Genomic DNA, 15688 nt, shown 5'->3' with positions numbered 1-15688 from the left:
GTGAGGGGTGATCAGGGTGAGTGAGGGAAGCTGGGAGGAGCCCTTGGCTGCTGGCAGCACCGGCTGGAGGGCTCCTCTCTGCCCATCCCAGCAAAGCCCTGGAGCCCTCAGCCCCAGCAAGCCCCCCGTGGAGCAGGTGTCCGAGCTGGACAGGGCTCTGCATCCGTGTCTGGGGCTCCTGGATCACAGCACCACATGCCCGGCGGCCCAGAGCAACAGAAATCTACTTTCTCCCAGCTCTGGAGGCTGGAGGCTCAAGGCTGCTTCTCCAGAGGCCTCTCCGGGCTGCTTCCTCACATGGTGGGCCCTGTGTGCCTGTCTGTGTCCTAATTCCCCTTCCTAAGGACACCGGGCACATTGGATTGGGGGCCACCCTGCTCCTGTGTGGCCTCATCTTAACTAATCTGCAACCATGATATTTCCAAATACAGGCACACTCAGGCCCGGGGGTCAGGGCTCCCAGCAGGATGGGGTTGCAGTTCAGGTGGTAGCAGCCTCGGAAACGCCCAGGATAGACAATGGGGGCAGGGGTGGCGGGGGGGCGGGGGGGGGGCGTGCTGAGAGGCAGGTGCGTGGGCGGGGGCGTGAACACCACCCGGGCTATTTTCCTGTAATAAAAAGGGAAAAAACCCACCTGGGTGAGCCACTGGTCCACCATGTAGAAGCAAAGCCGGGGGCCCTGGGGGGTCACTTTCGCAAGAGGCAAAGCCTCCAGGAAGGGTGTTGATGGTGTCCTGAACTCCATGCGGTGGAAACCGGCAGAACTCGGGCAGAAGGCACACTCAGGAGTGGACCCTCAGGGATGGACATGCCAGCTGTGTGAACAGCACCCGCTATGGGGGCCACAGTGGCCACTGGGACCCGTCCTGGGGAAAGCGGGGAGGGGTCTCCCATGGCATCCTGGGCTGGGGGAGCCCTGTGGGGAAGTGGCTTCTGGGGCTCAGAGTGTCTTCCTCTGTGAGTCCACACCTAGGGGAGGCAGTCGCCCTGAGCACCTGCCCGGCCCCCTGCCCCCAGCTCACATTTTGCTCTGCGTTGAGGGGACCCACCTGACCCTGAGGCCCTGGCCTTGAAGGGGTGGCCTGGGGGTCCTTGAAGCCTGGCTCCCCTGAGCCCTGGAACTTGGGGCACTTCCTGGGGCGTGGGCTGAGGTGTGGCTGGAGCTTTCATGGTGGCTTTCCATCCCGGCTGCCAGGTGGCCCGAAGCCCACCTCCTCGTGACCACGTGGGGTGTCAGTGTGGCCCCTCCAGGGCTGTGGGAGTGGGGAGGGCTCCGGGCAGTACTGCTTTTCAGGCGATGAGGGGCTTCGGGAGGGCTCCGCTGGACAGGATGGGGTCCAGCCCCTGACTTCCTGGTGCTCACTCCCAGGCTTCCTCCTGCTGCTGCTGCTTCTGGAAGCTTCTGTGCCGGGCCCTGGGACGCCCTTGTGTGCGGGTGTGAGCCTTGGGGGCCCATTCTGCACCAGGGCAGGGCTGCCAACCCTGTGGGTGCCCCACCCTGAGGGCCGTTGCCAGGCATGGTTGTCAAAGCCGTCCCTGGCACCTGGCTCTCGTCCACAGGCCCCTGGCTTCCACACATGCGGCCTTCAGTCCTTCCGTGACTCTGAGAGGCCGCTGTGTGACCCTCGGGTCACAGGACGCTGGGTGCTAGGGGGCAACTCCTCCGTGGTCACACAGCCGGAGCGGCTCAGGCAGCTGCACGGTGTCCCCCAAAAAGACGTGTTAAAGTCCTAACCTGCCGCCCCTGTGAAGGTGAACTCATCTGGAAATAGGGGCCGGACACAAGGCTCACACCTGTAATCCCAGCCCTGTAGGAGGCCCAGGTGGGAGGATTGGCCTCAGGAGTTCCAGACCAGCTTGGGCAACAGAGTGAGCTCCCACCTCTACAAAAAATTTAAAAATTACCCAAGCCGTGGTGGTGCACACCTCTAGCCCAGCTACTCGGGAAGCCGAGGCAGGAGGATCCTTGAGTGCAGGTGCTGGAGGCTGCGTTGAGCTGTGATCGCACCACTGTGGCCCAGCCTGGGAGACACAGTGAGAGTCTGTCTCTAAAAGAAAGAAAAATAGGATCTTTGCAGATGTCTTCAGGTTAAGATAAGGTCGTGAGGTTGTCCTGGAGTAGGGTGGGCCCAAACCCCACAGGGAAGCCCAGGTGAGGACGGCGGCCGAGGTGGGGGCACTGGCGGCTTCCAGGGGTGGGAGGGACCCTGGAGGAGATTCTCCCCAGAACACCTGGAGGGACCAGCTCGGCCGACGCCTTGATCTCAGACGTTTGGCCTCTGTGACCGAGATGATACATTTGTGTTGCTTTCGGGGACCGAGTTTTGGGGTGATCGTTGTAGCAGGTGGGGGACACTCACACACCTGGGGCCAGGGGCCAGAGACCCAGCTGGGACCCATCACCCATCAGATCCTGTGGGCGAGGATTCCCGCCCAGTCTCCAAGGCTGTTCACGTGGGCCCAGCGGGAAGCCACAGGGTTCCTATTTGTTCTTTGCCGCGTAATTCCCTGGGAGTGGAAAAGGCTGGGGCGGCTGCCTGTGCCCCTGGGCCGTGCCGGGCCTGTGTGTGGGTCGTGGTTTCTGCAATGGTATCGGCTTCACTCGAGTGAGTCACGGTGGATGGGGAGGCCGTGGTGGGTGGCTCTGGGCAGAGATGTCTGGGCTCAGTGGGTGCCGTGGGGGGCCCTCATCCCGGGCCTTGCTCTCAGGGGCTTCTCCCCATCCCGGGTCTTCCTGGATTCTTGGGTATTTGCCGGTAGTTTCTCCTGATGCCCCGGACGCCTCCTGACCTCGACGGGTGCCCTGACAGCTCCGTCCTGTGTCTCAGAACCGGGTGGAGGGCGGCGGCACGGCGGGTGGAGGGCGGCACGGCGGGTGCAAGGCGTCGCCGCGGCCACTTCCCAGATCTGGTCCAACGAGGTGGGGAGGGTCAGGGAGGGCCCAGGGGCGTCTGACTCGGGGTGGGGAGCCTGGCTCGACCCCTGTACCCCAGCCCTGTGGGGCGTCAGCTGAGGCCAAGGTGGGAAGGAGAGGGGAGGCACCAGCCCGTCCACCGGGAACGCTTGTGCAGAACGTGAGGCCTGATGCTCCAGGGGCCGAACGCACCAGAAACCAATAAACTAATATCAGAGTGAGAAGCGTCCCATGCAGGAGGCTGACCCTGCAGTTCTTCCGGGATCTTGTGCCCAGAGGGGCAGCTGGAGTCCGCCGGGGGTCCCTATGAGCCTCTTGAGATGTCCAGGGTCCAGGCCAGAGAGCGGCGTGTGCTGGGTCGGAGGCCGCCTCCGCCCAGTGGCTCAGTCTCTCCTCTCCCTACAGGCTCCTTCGAGAGCAGTGGATCCGGGCCAAGTACGAGCGACAGGAGTTCATCTACCCGGAGAAGCAGGAGCCCTACTCGGCAGGTGAGGCCACCCGGGTGGGGTGGGGCCTCCTGGCTCCCTCTCCCCGGCTCTCTCCCTCCCTCTCTCCCTCCCCCCATCTCCCTCTCTCCCTCCCCCCATCTCCCTCTCTCCCTCCCCCCATCTCCCTCTCTCCCTCCCCCCATCTCCCTCTCTCCCTCCCCCCATCTCCCTCTCTCCCTCCCCCCATCTCCCTCTCTCCCTCCCCCCATCTCCCTCTCTCCCTCCCCCCATCTCCCTCTCTCCCTCCCCCCATCTCCCTCTCTCCCTCCCCCCATCTCCCTCCCTCCCTCCCCCATCTCCCTCCCTCCCCCATCTCCCTCCCTCCCTCCCCCATCTCCCTCCCTCCCTCCCCCATCTCCCTCCCTCCCTCCCCCATCTCCCTCCCTCCCTCCCCCATCTCCCTCTCTCCCTCCCTCCCTCCCCCCATCTCCCTCCCTCCCTCCCCCATCTCCCTCCCCATCTCCCTCCCCATCTCCCTCTCTTCCTCCCCCATCTCCCTCTCTCCCTCCCCCATCTCCCTCTCTCCCTCCCCCATCTCCCTCTCTCCCTCCCCCATCTCCCTCTCTCCCTCCCCCATCTCCCTCCCTCCCCCTATCTCCCTCCCTCCCTCCCCCATCTCCCTCCCTCTCCCCCCCATCTCCCTCCCTCTCCCCCCATCTCCCTCCCTCTCCCCCCCATTTCCCTCCCTCTCCCCCCCATCTCCCTCCCTCTCCCCGTCTCTCCTCCCCGGCTCTCCCACCCACCCCCACCTGTCTCTGTCTTTCTCCCCTGTCTTTATCTCTCTCTCTCTCCTTCTGTCTCTCTTTATCTCTCTGTGTCTGTTTCTCTTACTCTCTCTTTGTGTCTGTCTCTCATCCTCTGTCTCTCTTCCTCTCTCTTCATGTCTATCTCATCCTCTCTCTATCTCTGTCTCTCCCTCTCTCTCTCCTTCCCTCCCTCCCTCTCGTGTGGACAGAGTCATTATTAACCTGGGTAACACGCTCATGAGTTTGAACCCGCGTCCCTGGAACTCCCCGGACCTGTTTTGCCCTCTGACTCTGAGTGAGGTGACTGGGGGCATGGGGTCCCTACAGCTGTCTACAGTCCAGCCCTGAAGGAGTGGGGTGCATGGGGACCCCGTGGGGCCGTGGCTGGCCCCTCCTCTGCTGGTGGTGGCCACCCGCTTCCATTCAGGGGTGGCCTGCAGGGACCCCTGTCTCGAGCAGTGTGGGCAGGACCTGAAGGCCCGGGTGAGGGGCATGAGGGCGTCCTCTGTGTGGCAACACTGTGCTGCAGGTGGGGAGGGTGCAACCCCGGCCTGTGGCCTCCACCTCCTCTGGGCCTGCCTGGGTGCCGTTGGGGGCCCTCGGGGTGGCAGAGACATCCAGGCAGCGTCTTGGAGCTTCGTGGGCTGGCGGGGCTGTGGAGGTGGGCGCTGGGAGGCAGTGCCATGGGGGCCTGGGAGGCCAGCCCACCCCAGCCTCGGTCTCCCCACCCCAGCCTCGGTCTCCCCACCCCAGCCTCGGTCTCCCCACCCCAGCCTCGGTCTCCCCAGTGCTGCTCAGCTGGCCAAGCCTCCGGCTGTGCCCCCCAGCAGCCCCCAACTCCTGCTTCTCCTGGCATCTCATTTAAACCCTGGGGCTTTGAGTTGGAGCCCCCAGCCGGGTGGGCTGGCTTCCTCCTCCTGTCTGCTCTGTAGGAGGTGGGCTTGGGGACTGGGGGCCTTGAGTGGTTTTTTCCCCAGGGCAGCTGGGCGTCTGCACACTGGAGCTTCCTGAGTGCCCCTTCCTCCACCGTGTCGACAGGGAAACCGAGGCAAGCCTAGCCCTAGGGCCTGGTTCTGAACGTCAGCACAGGCGGGGCGGGGTCCAGAGGCTGGATGGGGATGTTTGGTGCTGCTGGTCATGGCCACATGAGGAAGGAAGCAGCCCCCAGGGCCCGGACCTGCAACCCCAGCACTGCCCCCACTGCCCTTGTGTAAGAGAGAGGCTGCCCTGGAATGGCGGAACACGAGGTCGGGAGCCGTGTCTCAGGCCTGTAATCCTAGCACTTTGGGAAGCCAAGGCAGGAGGATCGCTGGTGGTCAAACAAGCCTGGGCAACATCTAAGATGCCCTCCCTTTAAAAAAAAAAAGAAAAAATTAGCTGGATATGGTGGCACCACCTGTAGTCCCAGCTGCTCGGGAGGCTGAGGCAGAAGCAGCCCTTACGTGCAGAAATGTGAGGCTACGGTGAGCTGTGTTTGCACCACTGCACTCCAGCCCGGGTGACAGAGCAAGACTCTGTCTTAGAAACAAAAAAGGGGTCGGGCGCGGTGGCTCACGCCTGTGGTTGCAGCAGTTTGGGAGGCAGGTGGATCCGTTGCAGTCAGCAGTTTGAGACCAGCCTGGCCAACATGGTTGAAACCCCGTCTCTACTAAAAATACAAAAATTAGCTGTGCACGGTTGGCGCACACCTGTAATCCCAGCACTTTATGGAGGTCAAGGCGGGCAGATCTCCTGATCTCAGGAGTTCAAGACCAGCCTGAGCAACGTGGCGAAACCCCATGTTGCTCATTTTTTGGACTCTACCAAAAAATGCAAAATTAGCTGGGCGTGGTTGGTGCACATCTGTGGTTCCAGCTACTTGGGAGACTGAGGCGGGAGGATCTCTTGAGCCTGGGAGGCGGAGGCTGCAGTGAGCCAAGGTTGCACCACTACACTCCAGCCTGGACGTCAGAGTGAGAGTGTGTCTGTAACAAGAAAAAAGATGAATCGTATTTGTGAATCTCACCCCAAGAATAAAAGAGCACCTTGGGAGGCCGAGGCCGGCGGATGGATCACTTGAGACCACAAGTTCGAGACCAATCTGGTCAATGTGGCAAAACTGTTTCTACTAAAAAATAGAAAAATTAGCCAGGTGTGGTGGCAGGTGCCTGTAATCCCAGCTCCTCGGCAGGCTGATGCAGGAGAATCGCTTGAACCTGGAAGGCGGAGGTTGCAATGAGCCTAGATTGCGCCTCTGCACTCCAGCCTGGGCGGCAGAGCAAAAGTCTGTCTCAAAATTTGTGAAAGAGAGGCGGCCCTGAAATGGCTGAACACAGTCCTGGCGTTGTAGGTGGGGTCAGTGGAGAAGCCCCTGACCCCCAGTGCTCCAACCCCTCCCGGCCCTCCCTGGTAGAGCTGGCACTGCACCCCGCTCCCGTGCACCTCCCTGGGCTCTTTCAGGACCGTGGATTTTCTCCCGGGGGTGGCGTGGGGTGAGCAGGGGTGACTGCTGGGAGGCTGCCCCAGGCCTGAGCGAGGCACCTCCCCAGGTCAGGCTGGGGTCTCCTGCAGCGGCCCTGTCGGCTCTGCCCTCCTCCAGGGCGGCTCCTGCCCCCCACCAACCCCCACTTGGCACACAGCCGGCCTGTGCAGGCGCTGATTCAATTACTGTCCACCCAGACAGCAATTTCTTCCTCTCAAGAATCCCTGTGTGTGTGAGGGAGAGAGCAAGAAACGGTCGGGATGAACACGCGGGCACCTGGGCCTGCTCAGCACCCAGCACACCCCTCGCTCCACTCCTGCCTTAAACCCCCAAAGAATCACCCCAGAGCCCCTCTGTTTCCCTTGGCAGAAACATCTTAGCAATTTGTATCAAGGTGGCACGTGGCCTCATTTCAGAGGCAGGCATGGGCTGGGCTGGCGTGACCACAGGACTGAGTTTTGTGTCTGTTCTTGTATCAGAACCCTCTGGTTGTAAAGGATGGAAAATCCAACTTCACTGGGTGTCAGCAAAACTGGAAATGGATTGACTGGAATAACAGGGCACAGCTTGATCTAGGGGTTTAGCTGGTGTTGTTGGGACCTGGTTTCAGCACCTCCATCTCCTAGTTTTGCGTCTCTAGGTTGGCACCAATCCTCCTGGTGGCCACCTCCTTCGGCAAGTTTGGGTTTTACATCCCTGCTCTCCCGGGCTGCCGGGAAAGGTCAGGTGTGGCTCACAGAAGTGTTGGAAAAAGTCCCTGTCTCATCACCTCTGACTGGTCGGGCCGGGATGTGACTTGGGAGACGTGGCACCCTAGGTGGCGTGCCTGCCTCTGGCCCCTGGAGTGGCCCTTCTGGGGAAGATCGGGTCTGGGCTCCAGAAGTGGGGGTGCGTGCAGGTGGCAGACAGTGTCTCGTGGGCAGTGGGCGTGAGTTCTGCAGGCAGGTGGCAGACGGCATCTCGTGGAAATTGGGCGCAGGTTCTGCAGGCGGGTGGCAGACAGCGTCTCGTTGGCAGTGGGCATGGGTTCTGCAGGGGTATATGGGTGTCATTGGGCTCAGGGCCAGGAGGTGGTGACAGGCCTGGTGACCCAAGACGCCTCCTGCCCCAGGCCCGGGGCTGCCCAACTGGAATCCCGTTCCTGCCCCACTGGAATCCCGTTCCTGCCCCACTGGAATCCCGTTCCTGCCCCACTGGAATCCCATTCCTGCCCCACTGGAATCCCGTTCCTGCCCCACTGGAATCCCATTCCTGCCCCACTGGAATCCCATTCCTGCCTTTGCTGTTGTCTGAGATATTCCCTTGAGAGCATTTGAGATGAGCTAAAGCCTCCTGTGTGACCCTCGGGCAGGGGTTGGAGGGAGGGAGAGGCCTCCCAGCAGGGTAGAGTCGGGGCAGAGGTTTTCAGGCACATGCTTGCTCGTAGGGTCGGAGCCCAAGGCCTTGGCCTTGCCTGCCGGCCTCTGAAGCCCACGCTGAGGGAATGGCCGCTTCTCATACCAGGCCAGGCGGGGCGGCCACGTCCGCAGCGCCAGGCTCATGATCTGCCTGTGGAGACCAGGCCCCATGGGCTGCGCCGTCTGTTGTCTCCCCTGGACAGGTGTGAGGATGGTGGGGAGGTGCACAATGTGCATGCGGCACGGGTGAGGTGCACGGATGAGATGTACGGGTGAGTGCGGCACAGGTGAGATGCACAGGCGAGGTGTACAGGTGAGGTGTGCAGGTGTGAGTGCAGGGCCAGCCCTTTGTGAAGGTGCCGTGAGTGCCGTGGCCAGGTGTTACCTGGCAGCAGGGTGGCAGCCTCTTGCGGAGGGCATGGGGTCGTAGACTGCGGCTGCTCCAGAGTGTGTGGCTGCTGTCTCCCTATGCACAGGAAGACTCAGGCGAGGCTGGAGAGCTCTGAGGAGGGCCATGGAGGTGGGACCGGGGCCAAGGGTGTAAAGCTGCAGGGAGGGCATGAGGCACCCGAGCCGAGGGGAAGGCTCCTATCCCTCCAGAGCGGCTGCTGCCTGTGGCTCCCTCAGAGCCTGCTCAGGGTCCCGTGCATTGCTTTTGGAGGCTGCAGGCAGTCCTGGGAGCTGAAGCCTGAGGCTGGCAGCTGGGAGTGCTGGGGCCCCACCTGTCCCACCGGGTCTCCTCTCCACTGCAGGGTCATTGGTGTTGAAGGTGGTGTCTGGATATGCCGTCCCTGAAAGAGAAACCTCTCTCACACTGGAAGGGGTGCGTAGGAGACTTCCAGACCTTTCCTCGGCCTCCTTCCTCGGCCTCCTCCCTCCCAGGCAGGTGGGCGACCTTCAGTGCTGGCCTTGTCTCCAGAGGCCTCCTTATCTCTGAGCACCGGCTCCCCAGGCCTCTGGGGGCTCCTGTTGAGTGGATAAGACCCCAGGCCCTCACCTCTGCTCCCACTAAAGGTCCAGCAGCTGCAGCCACTGCTGGCATGGAGGCCTTTAACCCAGCATTCCTATTCCGTCCTGTTTTTTTTGTTTTTGTTTTTGTCTTGAGATGGAGTCTAGCTCTGTCGCCCAGGCTGCAGTGCAGTGGTGCAATCTCCGCTCACTGCAACCTCCACCTCCTGGGTTCAAGTGATTCTCCTACCTCATCCTCCTGTATAGCTGGATTACAGGTGCGCACCACCACGCCCAGCTAATTTTTCTATTTTTTTTCTTCTTTTTTTAATAGAGATGGGGTTTCACCATGTTGGCCAGGCTGGTCTCGAACTCCTGATCTCGTGATCCACCTGCCTCGGCCTCCCAAAGTGCTGGGATTGCAGGCGTGAGCCACCGCGCCTGGCACCATCCTGTTTCTTTAAGGCTGTTGCTACCCGGAATGCTACCACTGCCACCTCCTCACTTGCCTGTCCCACCCTTCCCCGCAGGGCCCGGAAAGTCATAGCAACAGAATCCCGGGTGTCTGCAGGCCCTGGGGGCGTGGGTCTGTCCCTGCCTCCACCGAGGCCTTTGACTAGCCACCCTTGGGCCACGGCACCTTCCAGGTCGCGCAGGAGGCACCAGGCACACCAGCCAGAGGGCCTCGGGCCCCAGAGCCCCGGCTGCAGGGAGGCTGCTGGGATCCCAGGGACCCAGAGGTGCCTGAGCCGTATGGCCCTGTGCTCAGGTCCCACTGACACCCACCTGCTCAGGGCAGGGCTCACCCCTCCTTGAAGCCTCCCCTCTACCCTGCCCCTGCAGCCTGGTCAGTAGGCACGAAGGCCTGGCCGCTTCAGACGGCCAAGTGCCTGGGGACCAGCAGGCGGTGACTGTCTGTGCTCCAGGCTGCTGTCTCTGGGTGCTGCGCAGGGCGGGGTTCCAGGGCCCTGTGAGACGCCCTGCCTGTCTCCTTGTGTGTTCAGGGGCTCCAGGGCACCTCTCCCACAGACCTAGCTGCCCGCTGCTATTTGGAACCCTAGGTCCTGCCTGCCCTTTGCTGGATGGATGAGGGAGCAGGTGTCCATCTGGTGCTCAGGGTTAGACCTCAGGGACCCCCCAAGCCTCCCCATGGCCCCCACCCTGAGCCCATGTCTGGGTGGGTGCAGCAGCAGGAGAGGGCGTGTCCTCCTCTCTGGGGCGGCCCTGTGGGCAGAGCCTCCTCCACAGGGCTCCAGCGCCAGTTGGCAGTTCCCGGGCCTCCCAACCCCTCCCAGAGTGCACTGGGGATTCCCGGCGGCGTTCCTGCCCTGCTCCCTGGCTTTGCCACCAGAGCCCTTTATCACGGCAGTGGCGACACCTCGCGACCACAGGGAAATATAGAAGTCCCTGCGGCAGGGCCCGGGAGGAAGGGGAAGCTTGGGGCTTGGGAAGGGCCTGCCATACCCCCAACCCCACGTTGGCCAGGTGAGGCCTGGGCCAGGCGGCTCCCGCTCTGCACAGAGGAGTGGCTGCAGGTCTGCCCCGGAATGAGCCGGAACCAAGAACTCCCAGAGGCTGTGCCACGCCCAGTGCCCACAGCCTGCACCTTGGCTGTGGGTGGAAATGGCCGGGTTGTTCTCACAGGGTGGGGGCCCCAGATGTCCTGTGTGTGGGCCACGCCACCCAGGACCATGGCTGAGGAAGGGGGAGCCCCACTCCATCCCTCTGTTAGGCCACCCAAAAGGAAGGATCACCACCGGGCTTTTCTGGAGGAGTTTGTTTTTGTTTGTTTTTTCCTGCTCTGTTGCCCAGGCTGTGGTGCAATGGTGCGGTCTCAGCTCACCGCAACGTCCACCTCCCGGGTTCCTGCCATTCTCCTGCCTCAGCCTCCTGAGTAGCTGGGACTACAGGCGCCCCCCACCATGCCCGGCTAATTTTTATATTTTTAGTAGAGACAGGATTTCATCATGTTGGCCAGGCTGGTCTGGAACTCCTGACCTCAGGTGACCCGCCCGCCTCGGCCTCCCAGAGTGCCGAGATTATAGGCATCAGCCACCACACCTGGCCTCTGAAGGAGCTTTTAATGGCTAAAGCTGGAGGAGTAATTTGAGCAACAAAAGGAAGATGGTATAAGGGGATTATAACCAGGGAGCAAGGTACACGCCCCCAAGTCCATAGACATATACATAAAGAATGGAACAAGTAAAGAGAAAGGGGAGGACCGGGCACGGTGTCTCACGCCTGTAATCCCAGCACTCTGGGAGGCCGAGGCAGGAGGATCACGAGGTCAGGAGATCAAGACCATCCTGGCTAACACGGTGAAACCCCGTCTCTACTAAAAATACAAAAAAATTAGCCGGGCATGGTGGCGGGCGCCTGTACTCCCTGCTACTCGGGAGGCTGAGGCAGGAGAATGGCGTGAACCCAGGTGGTGGAGCTTGCAGTGAGCCTAGATCGCGCCACTGCACTCCAGCCTGGGCGACAGAGCGAGACTCCGTCTCAAAAAAAAAAAAAAAAGGGAAGGGGAGAAGGCCAGCAGCCTTTGCACACGAATTCCAGTTAATACAAAAGAAGGCCGGGCACCGGGGCTCACGCCTGTCATTGCAGCACTCTGGGAGGCCAAGGTGGGAGGGTTGCTTGAGCCAGGAGTTCAAGACCAGCCTGGGCAACGTGGGGAGACTCCGTCTCAAGACAAAGTTTAATAATTAGCTTGGCATGGAGGCGCCTGTGGTCCCAGCTACTCAGGAGACTGAGGTGGGAGGATGGTCTGAGCCCAGCAGGTCAAGACTGTAGTGAGCTGTGATTGCACCACTGCACTCCAGCGTGGGCCACAGAGAGAGACCTTGTCTTAAAACATAAATAAATAGGCCTGGCATGGTAGCTCCAGCTACTCAGGAGGCTGAGACAGAATAACTTGAACCTGGGAAGCGGAGGTTGCAGGGAGCCAAGATCACGCCATTGCACTCCAGCCTGGGCAACAGCAAGACTCCGTATCAAAATATAATAAATGCAGGAGGAGTGAGGGAAGCGGAAACACCTCTCAAGGTGCACGTTGCGGTAACCTGTGGCAGGGAAGCCCTTCTGTGGCCGCTGTGTCTCCCCAAGATGCTCTTTGATGACAAAGGACCGGGGGAGAAGCCCTTGGTGTCGGTGCGTAGCGGAAGGTGCGTCGCTGTGGCCCCAGGTGAACCTCAGCCCGCTGAGCCAGCAGGGCTCCCCAACCCTCTGCGCCGCCTCCCTGAGCCAAGGTCACGGCGTGGGGATGCGCCACACCCCTCCCCCAGATGTGGGGGTTTATCCTTGTGTCTGAGCCAGCCTTACCCCCCGCCTGCCCCTGGGGGTGACCCTGGTGACAGCTGCTCCCACCGCGGGCTGGCCCCGCCTCGGGCCGCAGCCTCAATGGCGGCTTTCACAGGGGCCTGGACAATGCCTCATGTTGTCCTGAGGGCCAGGCCCTGGCCTCGCTGAGACGCGGGGCTTCCTGCTCTAGGCTCCGGACCCCGTGCTCCTGTCGGAGCTTCTGTGGTTCCCCTGTGGTTCAGGACGGCCCCTCCTGGTGGTACCAGGCAGGGATGGGCCAACCGTTGCCCTAAATATCACAGGGCAGACGGAGCCCAGGAGGGGGCTGGGGCTGTGCACGAGGTCTGGGGCCTCGGTTTCCCTGTCCATATAGTGGGGACGATGGTGTGCGGCACGAGGGCGCTACTGGGAACATCACCAGCCGTTCCTCGCAGGCATCGCGAGGCTTTAGGTGGCCCATGAGGGGACTGGTGTTTGGGGCCAGGCCAGAGCTGTGGGGCTGCCCCTCGGGGGGATGGGTGTTTGGGGCCTGGCCAGAGGTGGTAGGGCTGCCCCATTGCCCCTCTCTGGGTGGATGTCGGCTCCTGGCCCTCCGTGGGTCCGCCGCCCCCTTATTGGCCCTCTGTGGGTCCCCCGCCCCCTTCCTGGCCCTCCGTGGGTCCCCCGCCCCCTTCCTGGCCCTCCGTGGGTCCCCCGCCCCCTTCCTGGCCCTCCGTGGGTCCCCCGCCCCCTTCCTGGCCCTCCGTGGGACCCCCGCCCCCTTCCTGGCCCTCCGTGGGTCCCCCGCCCCCTTCCTGGCCCTCCGTGGGTCCCCCGCCCCCTTCCTGGCCCTCCGTGGGTCCCCCGCCCCCTTCCTGGCCCTCCGTGGGACCCCCGCCCCCTTCCTGGCCCTCTGTGGGACCCCCGCCCCCTTCCTGGCATGTTTGTCTTACAGGAGTCAGGGTTCGCTGTCCTTGGGCGCTGGGGCCCCTGTGTGGGGGCCTCAGGGTTTCGGGCTTGGGGAGGGGGGTACCCTGGGGCTGACTTGGCCCTGAGGGTGGCCCCTCCTGCCGCCTGGGCAGCCTGGCGGGGATGGGGGCATCCACACGTCACTCTGGGCAGGAAGGCGCTGTGGAAACTGTGAACCCGTGTGTGAGTCGGGGGGGTCTCTCCAGGCCTGTCGGGGGCCAGGCCCCGTGCTGGGGGCTGTATGAGAACAGGAACAGGGTGAGAGCTGACCCCAGGAGCCCTCGTCCACCCTCTGGCCTCACCCCTGGGAGCAGGGAAGCCTCCCTGTCCTGGCTGTTTGGAGAGAGAGCCCCACGCAGGGCGAAGCTGGGACCTGGAGCCCTCCGCAGGATACGGCCCAATGGTTCTCAGCCTCTGCCGGCCCCAGATGCACCAACCTGGAGAAGGTGCATTAATGGGTTGGAGAGCGTGGGTGGACGGGCTGGGCAGAGAGAGACGGAGCCCTGTTCGGGCTCACAGAGGAGGCCTTCAACTCTAAGGCCTTACCCAGTAAGGAGACGCTGCTCTGCCATGGGCTCCAGTGTTTGCCTCCTGGGGGAGGGCAGGAGCCACTAGGACCCAAAGGCCGGAAGCCAGGTCCAGGCCCTTCACAGGGACGGCCGGGGTGCAGTGATCAGGGCCTTGGCCCCGTTCTCAGAGGCCACCCATCCATGGTGCACCCCTCCCTGTGGAAGGCCAGAGGCCCCATGAGATATGGGGAACCAGTTCCCACCCCAGAGGGCCCACCACCCTGTGAGCTGTCACTCAGAGCAGGGCCATGTGCTTCCCTGCCCCAGTTTACAAGACAATTAGCATATAAATCACATACCTGAGGTGTGATTTACATCTACTTTGCATATCCTATTTAGAGTGCAGTTCCAGCTCTGACAAATCCAAGACCCAGCAGTCTCGGGCCAGGCGTGGGGCTCACGCTGCAACCCCAGTATGGTGGGAGTAGAGGCAGGAGGGTCACCTGAGGTCAGAAGTTCGAGACCAGCCTGGGCAACGCAGTGAGCTCCCATCTACAAAAAAATACAAAACTTAGCCAGGTGTGGTGGCGTGCATCTGTGGTCCCAGCTACTCGGGAGGCCAAGGCTGGAGGATCACTTGAGCCTGGAAGGTCAAGGCTGCAGTGAGCGGTGATAGCGCCCCTGCACTCCAGCCTGGGTGGGGGTGGGGGGGAAAAGCCTCGTAAACGGGTGTGGGCGTTATGTGAAGGCTGTTCCTGTTTCCTCGGATTTCACTTCTCTCTGAGGCACGTGATGTGCGTGCTTCACTGTGGTGGAAGAAACGGCCTGGCAGCTTTCCAGGGACTGGGGCACCTTACATCCCCACGGGCAGCGTGGAAGGGCCGGCGTCCCCGCCCACAGTCGGGCGCCTGTGTGTGTGCACTGGTTTGGTTTTGCCGTTCTCGTGGGTCAGGGCGATGCTGAGCATGTTTCCTGCTCTTAGCCGTGCGGTGGGCAGAAGGGCTCCTCAGAGGCGTCTGAGCAGGGCATGGGGTGTCGACTGGACCCAGCTCCCCACAGATGGGACAAGACCTGGCACACAGTGGGCCCGGCACGCAGTAGGTGTTTGATGAATGCTGGTCGAGTCCTGCCCCAGGAATCACGAGTCCTTTAAGAGAAAATGGCCATTTCTGGCCGCAGCCCACCCGGCTGTCCAGGACGCTGCCGTGTGAGGGGCTGCTCTGTGGGGAGAAGCCCCGTCTCACTGGCTGTTGTTGGCGCCGACAGGGGGCTGCAGGCCCCTGAGGTCCTGGCCCTCCCCAGCAAGGCCAAGGGGCTGGCCAGGCATGGGGTGAGCAGAGGCTCAGCCTGAGGTCTGGACTGGGCGTGGGGCGCGTCCGGGACCGTGGCCAGCACCGTCCTGAAATACACTCCTGCGCCGTGATTGCCCCTGGAACGCGGCGTCCTGGCGCCTGCTGTCGGGAGGACCGGGGTTCCCGCTGGCGTCTGGACCCCGAGAACACCGGAGCTGCCGCGCGCGTGCAGAGGGGCAGTGGCCTCCTGGACCCCGCGGCCTGCGCGCTTCCCGGAGCACTGCTGTCACCTGCTGGGCGCGGCGGGCATGGCAGGGGTGCGTCCCCACCCTGTGGCCTCTGGAGCCCAGTCGCTGAAAGGGGCCCCCGCTGTGTCCTGGGCAGGGGTCTGTGGAGCCGACACACTGGACCCAGCCAGCTCCAGCCCCCGTGGGCGAGGTGGCCCAAACTTGTCGTCTGCATTGGTGACACGGACACGCACGCCTTGGAGGCTCCCCGGGGTGCACACAAGGCCGTGAGCGGCAGGCCGGGAAGCGCCGCTGGGCCTGCTGCTGCGATGCCTCCCCGGGCACTTCTTGGCGTCCACCCTCAGCCACGAAGCGCCGCGTCCAAAGAGGTCCTGATGTTGGAGGCAGAGCCGTGGGGACACCCAGCTGTGCCTGGGCAGGGGCTCACTGAGTCAACA

The 15688-nt window shown here is 62.6% G+C and overlaps 1 protein-coding gene across 2 annotated transcripts in view; it reads left to right on the top strand.

Annotated features, from left to right (window-relative positions):
• Positions 1–15688, top strand: part of ADAP1 (ArfGAP with dual PH domains 1) — a 63559-nt gene that overhangs the window by 30443 nt on the left and 17428 nt on the right. For both annotated transcript variants that reach the window (XM_055346739.2, XM_055346741.2), the window contains one exon: positions 3320–3402. In XM_055346739.2, the coding sequence (XP_055202714.1) occupies positions 3320–3402 (83 nt within the window). The remainder of the gene's footprint in view (positions 1–3319; positions 3403–15688) is intronic.

The sequence above is a fragment of the Gorilla gorilla genome, chromosome 6 (assembly GCF_029281585.2).
Source record: "Gorilla gorilla gorilla isolate KB3781 chromosome 6, NHGRI_mGorGor1-v2.1_pri, whole genome shotgun sequence".
NCBI lineage: Eukaryota > Metazoa > Chordata > Mammalia > Primates > Hominidae > Gorilla > Gorilla gorilla.
The sequence above is the reverse complement of the archived record's forward strand: the minus strand, read 5'-3'. Positions and strand labels throughout refer to the sequence as shown.